The 13,664-nt window shown below is 34.5% G+C and overlaps 2 protein-coding genes across 2 annotated transcripts; both read right to left on the bottom strand.

Annotated features, from left to right (window-relative positions):
• Positions 1–4,895: 4,895 nt before the first annotated feature.
• Positions 4,896–6,990, bottom strand: LOC133834152 (cytochrome P450 89A2-like). Its single transcript, XM_062263665.1, has one exon. The coding sequence runs from the start codon at positions 6,874–6,876 to the stop codon at positions 5,341–5,343; it is 1,536 nt and encodes a 511-aa protein (XP_062119649.1). The 5' UTR covers positions 6,877–6,990; the 3' UTR covers positions 4,896–5,340.
• A 3,195-nt stretch (positions 6,991–10,185) lies between these two features.
• Positions 10,186–12,141, bottom strand: LOC133834151 (cytochrome P450 89A2-like). Its single transcript, XM_062263664.1, has one exon. It carries the CDS (start codon positions 11,996–11,998, stop codon positions 10,463–10,465), a length of 1,536 nt encoding a protein of 511 aa, XP_062119648.1. The 5' UTR covers positions 11,999–12,141; the 3' UTR covers positions 10,186–10,462.
• Between the last annotated feature and the right edge of the window lie 1,523 nt (positions 12,142–13,664).

Here is a 13,664-nt window from a genome sequence, read left to right as displayed (position 1 = left end):
ATATTCAATTTTTTCTTCATCAAAACTGAGTTTAAAGTTTTATTTTAACTATTTTATAAAATATAAGGTTCAAAAAATAATTTATCAAAATACAGAATTAAAAAAAATAATAAGAAAAAATATAGAGCCCAAAAATACATGAACACATGATAAAATTATCCAATAATAATAATAATGACACGTAGGGCAGTGGTGTGACTTACCAATAATATAATTTAATAATTTAATTTCTTTATAAAAAGTAATCATTTCTTTATAAAAAATTAATTTATTTGACATGATGTTGTCCGCTCCATTCATATGCAATAAACTAATCCACACCTAATCCACACCAACAATTGTGATGTTCGGTAGACTTTTAAAAAGTAATTTTTTTAATTATTTGATTTTAAAAAGCTGGAAACAAAATCACGAAAATTGTTTTTATTTATATTTTACCAAACATTTATGTTTGAAATCACTTTTTACGTTTTTTTTTTTATTTATATAAGCATAAAATTATTTATTTCAAGGCTACCGAATAGCCCTAATAAAAATGATTTATTTGATATCTCTAATTAATAAAATTATAATTCAACAATATTTCATTAAAATGTGTACTTTTCGAATACGTGTTTAAAAGTAACCAACTTGTTGTTCAAGTAAAAGTTAGCCACATTTTAGGAGAAGTTAAATTGTTAATTATATGGTGAATCACGAGACTTGATGTCTTAAAAGACATTATGTATGTTGAGGCAATAATTTGTCTTTTTATATTTGGAAGTATAATGCAACGGAAGATGATGCTCTTACACGGCTCCAGTGATGAAGATCGTCTTTAATTCGTCGGAGATACTTGCAAGAGAGACACTTCGATGCTTAAATCAGTCCAAAAAGTTCATCCCTTGTTCAAATAAGAATCTCATATTTATAGGACAAAAATGTAAAACGGTTAGTTGGTTCAAGCAAACCCTAGAATGGTAGAGGAAATATAACTGTATTTTTCTCCAAAATATGCTGATTTTAATTTATGTATTCGGGGATCAGAGGCACAGACCGCCTCTGATCCATGGCTTTTGTCTTTGGAGCTTCTGCAGGACAAAACAATCTGTTTTGAGATATGTTTTGATCGTTTGGTATATGAGAAAATGACTTTGGGCCGAATATTTAGGCTCAACAATGTGTAATGTTATGAGTAGTACCTATCAATCCAGTTAAGTCATCTTCAATTGTATAGTCTCATACCTACACAGTTTTAGAATCATCACACTTGACCTTCCCCAGACGATGTGGGATTGCACAGCTTTTTACCTGGTATTTCTTCCTGTGGATCACGAGATTCTGACTGTCACAATATCTAATACTAAATAATGTCTTAGATATTTGTTTATTCACATATTACATGACACATAAAATAAAATGTCATTAAACTATATATATTTTTTCTAATGCATGTTTACAAGTAGCTAACTTTTAAAAAATATTCAACATTTGATGCATATGTATAACTCAAAGCTTAAAACGACATTCCTTAAAGTCGTTTCATTGAAGCCCCTTTCTCCCTTTGATCTCTTTAAATATGTTAGTTATTCTTAGCCAACTTTCTTCAAAGGGTGTCCACTGATTGTAAGTGGATTGATTTGTACAAATTCTGTCTTTAATTTTCTTACTGATTTATTGTTTGACTTGAAATCTTTGTGAATGTAGTGTTTGATCAACAATAGGAGTGTTGGTAACAAAGCAAAGCAAATCAATCAAGAGATATTCCCTTTTTTTTAGTAGCAAATCTCAAAGAAACCAGCATAAGCAGTCATACCAATACCAAGTACATGGTTTAAAATTAAATATATACTATTTTGTATGTTGTGTTTTGTCTTATTATCTGTTTAGAATTTGTGTCTTAATACCTTGTGTTTTGTAAAATAGTTTAAATAGAACCCTAAAAACAATATTGATGAACAAATAATTGAATACAACAATACATTGTTATGCAGAATGGTTGAATTTTTGTTCGTTAGTTTGGTGAATTATTTGTAATTTTAGTTTAAAAAACTTTGATTAAAATTGAGTTTAGGGATCTATTTAAACTATTTTACAAAACACTGAATCTAAAAAGTAATTTATTAAAATACACGGTCCAACTTAATAATGAGACAGTAAACAAAGTTCAAAATGATGTAACCCCTTTAAAATTCAACCATCATTCTATATTAACATGGGAATATACTTATTTGGTACCCTATGTTTTTGCAAAATATTATTTTGGTACCCTCTGTTTTCAATAATGCTCATATGGTACCCTGTATTTTAAAATTGTACATATTTGGCACCCTAAACTCATATTTAATAGATAAAATTTGGTCAATTTAATCAAACTGCTGTCAATTATGTAAGTTACAAATTTAAATTTAATTACATAATTACATATAACTAATGACAGTTTGATCATATTGACAAAATTTTATCTATCAAATCTGAGTTTAGGGTACCAAATCTGTACGATTTTAAAATACAAAGTACCATATGAGCATTATTGAAAACAGAGGTTACCAAAATGATACTTTGCAAAAACACAGGATACCAAATGAGTATATTCCCTATTAACATTTACGTGGGTGTCTACCAATGCCATTTACAAGAATATTTTAAGAAAACATTATTGTACAAGTACCATATTCAAACTACAATAAATAACATTATATACTATTGTGACTAGAGTTGAATCACACTAAACAAGAATATAAAATCTAAACAGACAAATTATCACCTAACTAGAACTTAACTAATACAAAGATCTAAAAGCAATAATAGACTCAAGCAATTACAGAGTTCGTACACAAAGATAATATGTCTTTAGCTTACTCCAACGGAAACAATTCTCAGCTGCTTTTATTGAACTTGAATCACAAAACCAAATTCATAGATTATTTTATAAAAAATTATTAAAATTAGGTTATAGTATAAAATAACTTCAAAAAATAAAAATGAAAAATTATCTAGCCCTCGGTCCATTTCCTATTTAGAGGAAGGATGCCTACTATATTAGGTCCAATGGGTTTAAATTTCGAGGAAACTACATTTTATATGAGAAATTTAATAGAGTGTGCAAAAATAAGTTTTTTTTTTCAAAAAAAGTTAATCGATGGCTTTTTAAAAGAATTTTCACTTTTATGGGTTTATTTTCACATATTTTTGTATAAAAGTTAGTTTATGCCATAGTTTTACTCTTAATCAAGTTTTATTAATTTGGAAGAATATGTTTGTAATTTGATTATTATTTTTTTAGCTTATTTTTTTTATATTATTTGGTTGTTTTGCAATTTTTTTTTTTTGTAATATGAATTATTTTTTATTTATTATAAACATGTTTTTTTAGATTGTACATTTTTTTTTCAAATCCTGGGTAAGGTAAAATTGAAGGAAAAAATGGAAGAACACTTCATTAAAAAATGAATAAGAAATAATTATGATTTTAGTAACATAGGTAATTAGTTACCATAAAGAAACCATAAATACACACACACCAGAATGTGAAAATAACTAGTTACCCCCAGAAATATACACACAAAGAACGTGAAGGTAACCGGTTACCCATTCACGTTTTCATATTGGTATTAGTTTTCTTACCAAATTTTTTGTATTCCTATAAGTGTTATAGTAAAAAGAAAATGCTAAAAAATTGATTTGAATTTTTTTTACATATATAGTGGAAAAAACTATAAAAAAAATTACAATAATAAAAGATAATAAATAAAAAAATAGTAAAATAATTATGTAATGTTAAAATATATGTGTAAAAAAATGAAAAAAAAATGGAATGAGAAAAGAATAAGTATAAAAATAAAAATAAAAACAAAAGAAATAATGAATGAAAAAGAATAGATGAATAAATAAACTTGAAAAGAAGAAGAAGTAAAATAATGGGAAAATGAAAAGAAAAAAAATATGAATGAAAGAATTTGTAGAAAAAAATGAAAAAAAATGGAAGAAGGAAAAAAACTCATATGTGTGAAAAAAGAAAAAAAAATAGAATGAGAAAATAATAAATACAAAAATGAAGAAAAAAATAGAATGAAAAACATGAAAAAAAATAACTGAAAAAATATGAAAAAAAAACAAAACAATATAAATGAAAGAAAAAAAAATAGATAAATGAATAAAAATAAAAAGAAGATGAAGAATGGAAAAATGGAAAAATGGAAAGAAAAAAATGTTGAAGGAAAAAATTGGTAGAAAGAAAAAGGAAAAAATAAAAGAAAAAATAAGTAAGGAAAAAAAATAACTGAAAAATAATTAAAAAAATGAAGGAAAAAATTAAAAATAATAAAATAATAATAAAATTACCTTCAAAATAAAATAAAAAACATAATTATGATTAAAAAAATATGGCATTTCCATATTTTAGTTAGCTACTAATTATGTTTTCTATACTTTAACTAGTTTTTTAATAAATTTTTCATACAAATTAAAAAAAATATAACTCCTATAATTTTACAAAATAATAGTGTATTTTTACAAAATAATAGTGTAAAAGCTATATTTTTTAAAAATTCCCTTAAATATCCTTCCCTGACAGTAAACCACACCCTCCCAAATGGCTCTCTTTGGCCCATGTGTGTGACAAAGCATATAATGTTTATCCTATCAAATTATAACAACTAAACACAATTAATATTATTTTTTAAGTAAAATTTATTAGTCTAATAAAAATGACTTTGAACTACACCAAGTCAAGTCAACCATGTACATAAAATTCCAAAAGAAATTATTATTTTTTGAATGACCCAACTCAATAAAACTTGACTAGATTTTGTGGTGGTATTGGTGAAAATGATTTTGTTTTTTTAATGAAAATTGGAAGGTGGGAGATTATTTTGTAAAAAATTATATATTTTATAATAACAAATCAGAACAAATGCTCTAATCTTGTTGCCTTCATTTTAGCTCCTCCTCAAGCTATTATCAAATGCTTGAAGAATTCCATGGCAATCGAACCCCTTGAGAAGAAACAATCTATTTCCCCAGCAAGATATCTAAGCTCAGTTTAGTTTTGAGAAACAGATAATTTTGTTTAGTTCCCAATATCCCACCTTAAAAAAAAACATCAAAAACTCAAACTTCCTAATAAGAGTCACCAGAATCATTCATAACTTGTTGGAGGCTTTCGTGTTTGCTTCTTCTATACTATACAAAGTTTTAGTCTTTCTTAATTACTAGATGTCTCTTAACATCACAACTGAACACAACACAACAGATATATAATGTGATTATTCAACTCAACTTGAGACAAAATTGAACCAAGTAGATATGTATGTAGCAAAGTACTGAGTAGTTTTGGATAGAAAGATAACAAGGTCTGGTCTAGTGCCTTGTAGTCAAGCGCGCATGCAAAGGATGCTTCATGACGGTGGTGAACTCCTGTACCTCAGACAAGTCAACTTCATCAACCTTATTCCACTCAAACTTCCAAACCAAATTGGCCACAAAATACTCCAAATGAAGCATGGCCAGACCATAGCCAGGGCATATCCTCCTCCCCACCCCAAAAGGCATCATCTTTATCTCCCTATTCCCAGTTATATCAAACTCAACCTTACTATCATCACCAACCAGAAACCTCTCTGGCTTGAACGCCATGGGGTCCTCCCACACCTTGGGGTCCCATCCCATCTCCGCCACCATGAAGTTAACGCTTCCCTTCTTCGGCACCACATGTCCACCCACCACAACATCCTCACTCACTGCGTGAGGCAACACAAAGTGCCCCGGCGGGTGTCGCCTCAGCCCTTCCAATATCACAGCTTTCAAATACGGCATTCTCTGCAAATCTTCCTCTTCAATCTCCTTCCCTCTTCTTGTACCATCATCCCCCATCACCCCTTTTATCTCCTCGTACAGCTTCTCTTGAATCTGGGGATGTTTCACTAAACTGGCCATGATCCACTGCAGCGCCGTGGAGGTGGTGTCAGTGCCAGCGTTCAGAAACTCGGAGCACAAGGTAACCATTTCCCCTGTATCAAGCTTCCTCTTCTCCTCTGGCAGCTCCAGACCCAGTAAAGTATCCACATAGCAAAGCACGAAATCATCATCATCATTGGTAGAAATCTTGGCTTCCTCGACCTTCTCCCGGGAATTGATGAGGGGGACCAGAACCTCGAGTTGGTCATAGCGGAGCTGAAACAACTCCTGCCACCGCTTTCTGAAAACAATTTTGGTCAAACCGGGTAAGAAATTGAGTATGTTAAAGCGTGAGAAACCCAGCAAAATGCGACGTTGGATGGTCTCGATTTCTTTGATCTTCGACTCGTCAAGCTTGTCACCGAAGCACATCAAGACCAAGAGGCAAAACATGGCGTACTGGAAGTGATCCATTACGCGGACACCATCGGCGGCGCTGTGAGCATCGGCTTCCAGGCGTTTGAGGAGAATATCGAGAACCCATTTGCGAGCGCGGGAATAGGACTTGACCCGCGAAGGGTGGAGGATCTCGGAAGTGATGTTGCGGCGGAGGAGGCGCCAGGTGGGACCGTACCTGGCAGAGCTGACGCTATGCTGGTTGCTGTTGAAGATTTTAGTGGTGGGGAGAGCGGGAGGGCGGTCGGCGAATACGGCACCGTTGTGGACGAGGGCTTGGTGGGCGAGGTGACGGTCAGCGATGAAGACGGAGGGGCGGGAGCCGATGCGGAGAGCGACGACGGGGCCGTACTTGGCGTGGAGGTTGCGGAGGATGGGCTCGAGGTCGAAGAATGATTTGCGGAGGGATAAGATGGTGCCGATGATGGGAATGGTGAAGGGTCCCGGAGGGAGGGTTGGGCTTCTTTTGGAAATGAATTTGAGGAGGAAGAAGGGGATGAGGATAAGGCTGAGCCACCACCAACCGCCGCCACTGAAATCCATTGGTTTGTTTACTCTTACTTTCAGTCTCTCAAACTCAAGTAGGCTAGCCAAACAGAATCTTAGCCATAATAGGAGAATAGATACGGTGTTTGTTTTGTTGAAACTGTAAACTTCTTAGACGATATTTATGGGTGTCGTGTGGTTAATATATATTTGATTTGACCGGTGTACAAAAGTCTTCATTTGTTTATGATAATTTCTTTGTTGTGGGACCATGTACTTGCTTGACACGTTCCATTCATATGACTTTAATATAATTATTAACTAAACTAATCCACACAAGAATACTTCTGCTGCTTTCCCAATCCACATGTTTTTGTTCTTATTATGTCATTGATGAGTTCAGTACACCTTGGTTCAAGTACAAGTTAAAAATTGCCGAAGAGTCCTATTGCTGTCCAACTTCATGAGCGTCATTTATACGAGAAATGAAGCTAAAATTTGGTAGGGTTTTTGTTACTTAAAAATTACATAGAAAATATAAAGAAAGTGTCATATTTATAGATGGAGAAAATAACTAAAAAAAAATTAAACAGTAATTTGGGATTTACAAAATAAATCTGAAATATTAATAATAAAATATGATTTTGAAAAATCAAATCTTATTATAAATATTAACTTAATTATTTTGGTGTAGGGTCAAAATGCCCTTTTTCAAAAACACTAAAAAAAAAAAAAGAGCTTTAAAGCTCAAAATAGTAATTTGCAAGGTCCAAAGTGCATCAAAAATTAGGCTAGAAAGTGGCTAGTGCAGCTGGTCTATTGACCCTCCCCCAGCAAATGGGAGTGCGCCACGTAGGCACTGGCTGGGAGGAGCTTCATATGTGTTTCAGCTAAATTGGGCCTTGCTTGGTCTGTTGGGAGCGTTGAAAGGAGTAAGGCTGTTGAGGAGGTCTGGCTTTGGCGTTGTTGAAGCTTCAGCATATTAAGGAGGCTGGATTGCTGGGGACAGGTGGCGCAAGGAGATGAGAGGCAGGTGGCAGGTGGCAAGCGTCAGCGGCTCAGTGGCTCGGCTCGGGCTGGGAAGGAAATGAGCCTGGGCTGGCTGGGCCGAATTCGGGCCTATTTTTGGGCTTCAAAAATGCCATTGTTCAATTGATTTTTAGATTCATCTCTTTATTTCTTCTTTCATTTTATTTATGTCAAAATGCATCTTTAATTCCAACAAAATAACAATAAATTAAATTGTAATCAAATATTTTCATTTATAAAATAAATCATATTAATTTCATGAAAATATTAATTAAAACTTAATATATTTTGACAATTAAAATCAACAAATATGCATTTTTGGGCATTAATCAATATGTTAATAGTACCCTAAAATATTCAACCACCTAGCTTCTTATACTACCCTAGTCTACACTAAATAATAACAGTCAACTTTTCTTAAGTATATTTCTTAAATCAAATCAAATATGAAGTCAAGTACCTGGTTACTTGAACAGATTTAGAAAAAAAAAACCCAGAAAAATCAAATATGAAGTCAAGTACCTGGTTACTTGAACAGATTTAGAAAAAAAAAAACCCAGAAAAATCAAATGTGAAGTCAAGTACCTGGTTACTTAAACAGATTTAGAAAAAAAAAAAGCCAGAAAAATCAAATATGAAGTTCAAAATTAGATGTGAAAAAGAAGAAAAAGAATAAAACTAGATTTGAAGAAAGAAAAAGAAGAATAAGAAAGACTGAAGAAGAAGAAGATGAAGAAGAATAAGAAGAAGAAAAAGAAGAAAGAAAGAAAGAAGAAGAAGAAGAAAAACCAGTTCGTCGTCGTCGTCGTCGGAGGCAGCGGCGGAGGTAGCATCGCCCGAAGAAATCTGAGATGAATAATGAATTGGGGAAGAGAAAGAAAGAAATGAGAAGAGAGAGATCGTGATGAGAGAAGAGAAAATAAGAGAATTAAGTTTATGATAATTTATTTACCATATTTTAAACAATGATTTTTTTTCCCATAATTTAAAAACTATATATATTTTTCCCATATTTATGTAAACTTCTCAATTATTATAGACAATTTTATAAAAAATTATCAAAATTAGATTAGAGTACAAAATAACTTTAAAAAATAGGAATGTTAACCCATCGCCACTATATCCTACATCAAGGATTAAAAATTCTCTTGTCCTTGCCCCATTTCCTATTTAGAGGAAGAATTCTCACCATATTAGGTAGAGGTGAACATTTGACCAGAAAAATCCGAAAAACTCGCAACCCAAAAACCCGAATTTTTTCAAAACCTGTCAAATTCGGGTGAAATCCGATCCGAATCCAACATGGTTCGGGTCGGGTTCGGATTTTGAAATTAAGGGCACACAGGTTTGGGTGTAACCTGAACCCGAACATAATTAAAAAAATTACCAAGGCCCAATTTGTAAAAAATCAACGTTACCAAACTAACAACAAAATTAAAAAAAATATGAGAAAAGTAAAAAGCATCTAAAAAATAGTATTTTTAATTTTTTTTTACCGAAGTATATTTTCGGCCCAAAGCCCATTTTTGGACCAATCCCACCCAAAACCCGACCAAACCTAATCCGACCAAACCCAAAACCCGAACTCACTCCAAAACTCGAAAATTTCGATTCGAATTCGATACCACTTTCCTCCACCCGAAACCCATAAAACTCAAACCTAATACACCTGAAACTCGACTCGTGTGTGCCCCATGGGTTTAAATTTCCTTCCCTTTCCCTTGCACCCCCGAAATGGATCTCTTTGGCCCTTGTGTGTGACAAAACATATAATGTTTATCCTATCAAATTATAACAACTAAACACAATTAATATTATTTTTTAAGTAAAATAGTTTAGTCTAATAAAAATGACTTTGCACTGGACCAAGTCAAGTCAACCATGTACATAAAATTCCAAAAAAATTAACTTTTTTGAATGACCCAACTGAATTATGACTAGATTTTATGGTGAGTATAAAAAGTATATTCTTGTTGGGCTCTTTATGCATGCGATATCCATTTGTTGACCGATGGAGTTGGTTAGTAAATATAATAGAGCAAGTGAAAATGGACTTCTGTCAAATATTTCTACCAATTAGGTTTCGAAAATGATCAAAACTAGGCAAAATGACCTAAAAAAAATGTCATTTTAAATATAATATAATAACAAATCAGGACAAATGCTCTAATCTTGTTGCCTTCATTTTAGCTCCTCCTCAAGCTATTATCAAATGCTTGAAGAACTCCATGGCAATCGAACCCCTTGAGAAGAAACAATCTATTTCCCCAGCAAGATATCTAAGCTCAGTTTAGTTTTGAGAAACAGATAATTTTGTTTAGTTCCCAATATCCCACCTTAAAAAAAACATCAAAACTCAAATTTCTTAATAAGAGTCACCAAAATCATTCATAACTTGTTGGAGGCTTTCGTGTTTTCTTCTTCTATAATATACAAAGTTTTAGTCTTTCTTGATTACTAGATGTCTCTTAACATCACACCATTTTACTCACTTTATGAATTTCAAATCATGAAAGGACTCCAGTCTGATCTCCACCACAACTGAACACAACACAACAGAAATATAATGTGATTATTCAACTTAACTTGAGACAAAATTGAACCAAGGTCTGGTCTAGTGCCTCGGAGTCAAGCGAGCATGCAAAGGATGTTTCATGACGACGGTGAACTCCAGTACCTCAGACAAATCAACTTCATCAACCTTATTCCACTCAAACTTCCAAACCAAATTGGCCACAAAATACTCCAAATGAAGCATGGCCAGACCATAGGCAGGGCATATCCTCCTCCCAGCACCAAAAGGCATCATCTTTATCTCCCTATTCCCAGTTATATCAAACTCAACCTTACTATCATCACCAACCAGAAACCTCTCCGGCTTGAACGCCATGGGATCCTCCCACACCTTGGGGTCCCATCCCATCTCCGCCACCATGAAGTTAACGCTTCCCTTCTTCGGCACCACATGTCCACCCACCACAACATCCTCACTCACTGCGTGCGGCACCACAAAGTGCGACGGCGGGTGGCGCCTCAGCCCTTCTAAAATCAAAGCTTTCAAATAAGGCATCTTCTGCAAATCCTCTTCTTCAATCTCCTTCCCTCTTCTTCTGTCATCATCCGCCATCACCCCTTTTATCTCCTCGTACAGCTTCTCTTGAATCTGGGGATGTTTCACTAAACGGGTCATGATCCACTGCAGCGCCGTTGAGGTGGTGTCAGTGCCAGCGTTCAGAAACTCGGAGCACAAGGTAACCATTTCCTCTGTATCAAGCTTCCTCTTCTCCTCTGGCAGCTCCAGACCCAGTAAAGTATCCACATAGCAAAGCACGAAATCATCATCATCATTGGTAGCAATCTTGGCTTCCTCGACCTTCTCCCGGGCATTGATGAGGGGGACCAGAACCTCGAGTTGGTCTTGGCGGAGCTGAAACAACTCCTGCCACCGCTTTCTGAAAACAATTTTGGTCAAACTGGGTAAGAAATTGAGTACGTTAAATCGTGTGAAACCCAGCAAAATGCGATGTTGGATGGTCTCGATTTCTTTGATCTTCGACTCGTCAAGCTTGTCACCGAAGCACATCAAGGCCAAGAGGCAAAACATGGCGTACTGGAAGTGATCCATTATGCGGACACCATCGGCGGCGCTTTGAGCATCGTATTCAAGGCGTTTGAGGAGAATATCGAGAACCCATCTGCGAGCGCGGGAATAGGACTTGACCCGCGAAGGGTGGAGGATCTCGGAAGTGATGTTGCGGCGGAGGAGGCGCCAGGTTGGGCCGTACCTGCCGGAGCTGATGCTAATCTGGTTGGTGTTGAAAATTTTAGTGGTGGGGAGAGTGGGAGGGCGGTCGGCGAATACGGCACCGTTGTGGATGAGGGCTTGGTGGGCGAGGTGACGGTCGGCGATGAAGACGGAAGGGAGGGAGCCGATGTGGAGAGAGACGACGGGGCCGTATTTGGCGTGGAGGTTGCGGAGGATGGGCTCGAGGTCGGAGAATGATTTGGGGAGGGAAAAGATGCTGCCGATGATGGGAAGGGTGAAGGGTCCCGGAGGGAGTGTTGGGCTTCTTCTGGAAATGAATTTAAGGAGGAAGAAAGGGATGAGGATAAGGCTGAGCCACCACCAACCGCCGCCACTGACTTCCATTGATTTATTCTTCTCTTTGGTGTGCAGTGCAGTGCAGTGTTACTTTCAGTCTCTCAAGTAAGCTAGCCAAACAGCATCTTAGCTATGATAGGAGAATAAATACGGTGTTTGGACGAGATTTATGGGCGCACTCTATAAATATAATATATATATATATATATATATATATATATATATAGGGAGCTGCTCAAGTGGAGATGTGGAGTTGTTAAAACGTCTACACCGGTGGAGACTTTTTTTTTTACATTATTAGATGAAATGAAGGGTTGTGATTTCTTTAGACTTTTTATTTTCTCACATAACCAAAAGCATCTCTCAGAACTTCTTCTTCTTTGTTTTTCTCAGAATGATGCAGGGACCATATGTATATTTTTATTTATATTATATAGATTTAATGTAGAAAAATAATACAAATTGCAGAGTAGAGAGAAACGAACTGAGGACGAGAAGAAGAAGAAGAAGAATCTGGGTTACGTTCTGAGAGTACGAACTGCATCATTTTTCGAAGGGACAACGACGGCGACGAGAAACACTGGAAAGACAAAACTCACCAAAAATTTAGTCCCTGCATTTCAAAGAGAGCTAACAATAATCTATCAAAGTTCTTAAGCCAAAATGTTTATAACCCACCTCCCAAAATCACCAAAAATGGATGAAATGAATGACCCAGATACAAAAAAGTTTGTCTTTCCCTCTGACTCTCTGTTAGCTTCGTCTTCTAAAAACTGAAACTTTTTTGGTTCACTTCCAAAACAAAGTATCTTACTTTTGAAAGCTGAGAAGAGAGGGAAGTAATGGTTCACTTCCAAAAGTTTTGGTTCACTTCCAAAAGCTGAGAAGAGAGGGTAGCAATGGATGAAACGAATGACCCATGTACTTTTGGTTACTTTTGGTTCTGTGACAAAGCTTTTGACAAAATAAAAAGTCTAAAGAAATCACAGCCCTTCATTTCATCTAATGGTGTCAAAAAAAAGTCAAACGAATGATCCAGATACTTTTAGTTATGTGACAAAGTTTTTGATAAAATAAAAAGTCTAAAGAAATCACAGCCCTTGGTGTTAAAAAAAAGTCTCCACCGGTGGAGACATTTTATCAGCTCCACGAAAGAAATTGCCAATATATATATATATATATATTTGACATTTGTTTATAATAATTCTTTGTTGTGGGACCATAGACTTGCTTGACACGTTCCATTCATATGACTTTAATATAATTATTTAGTAAACTAATCCACACAATAAACTAATCGCAATCAGTCCACCTTGGTTCAAGTACAAGTTAGCCACTGTAGTGGAAGGAGATCGCTAGTTAGAGCATCTCCCGTGCAAACTACCCCAATATTGCCTAAAATGTCTAAATCAACTAAAAAATATAATTTTTTATTTTCTCTTTCATCCACATTATTTTTGGCAACATATTTCTTAAAAATACTCAAATGCAAGCTACCCTAAAAATTGCCAACCATAGTCCCCACATATTATTATTTAATATATCATATTATAATTAGAAATATTATCATACTAAATTTTTTAAATTAATATATTAATATAAATAAATAGTACATGATATTTAAATTAGACTAAATTTTAAAAAAACTTATAAAATGACATAATCGTAATTAATCAATCTAACATAATTAAAAAAAAAACTAATTAAAATGATT

The sequence above is a fragment of the Humulus lupulus genome, chromosome 5 (genome assembly GCF_963169125.1).
Source record: "Humulus lupulus chromosome 5, drHumLupu1.1, whole genome shotgun sequence".
NCBI lineage: Eukaryota > Viridiplantae > Streptophyta > Magnoliopsida > Rosales > Cannabaceae > Humulus > Humulus lupulus.
Note: the sequence above shows the minus strand (reverse complement) of the source record. Positions and strands in the feature narration are given on the sequence as shown.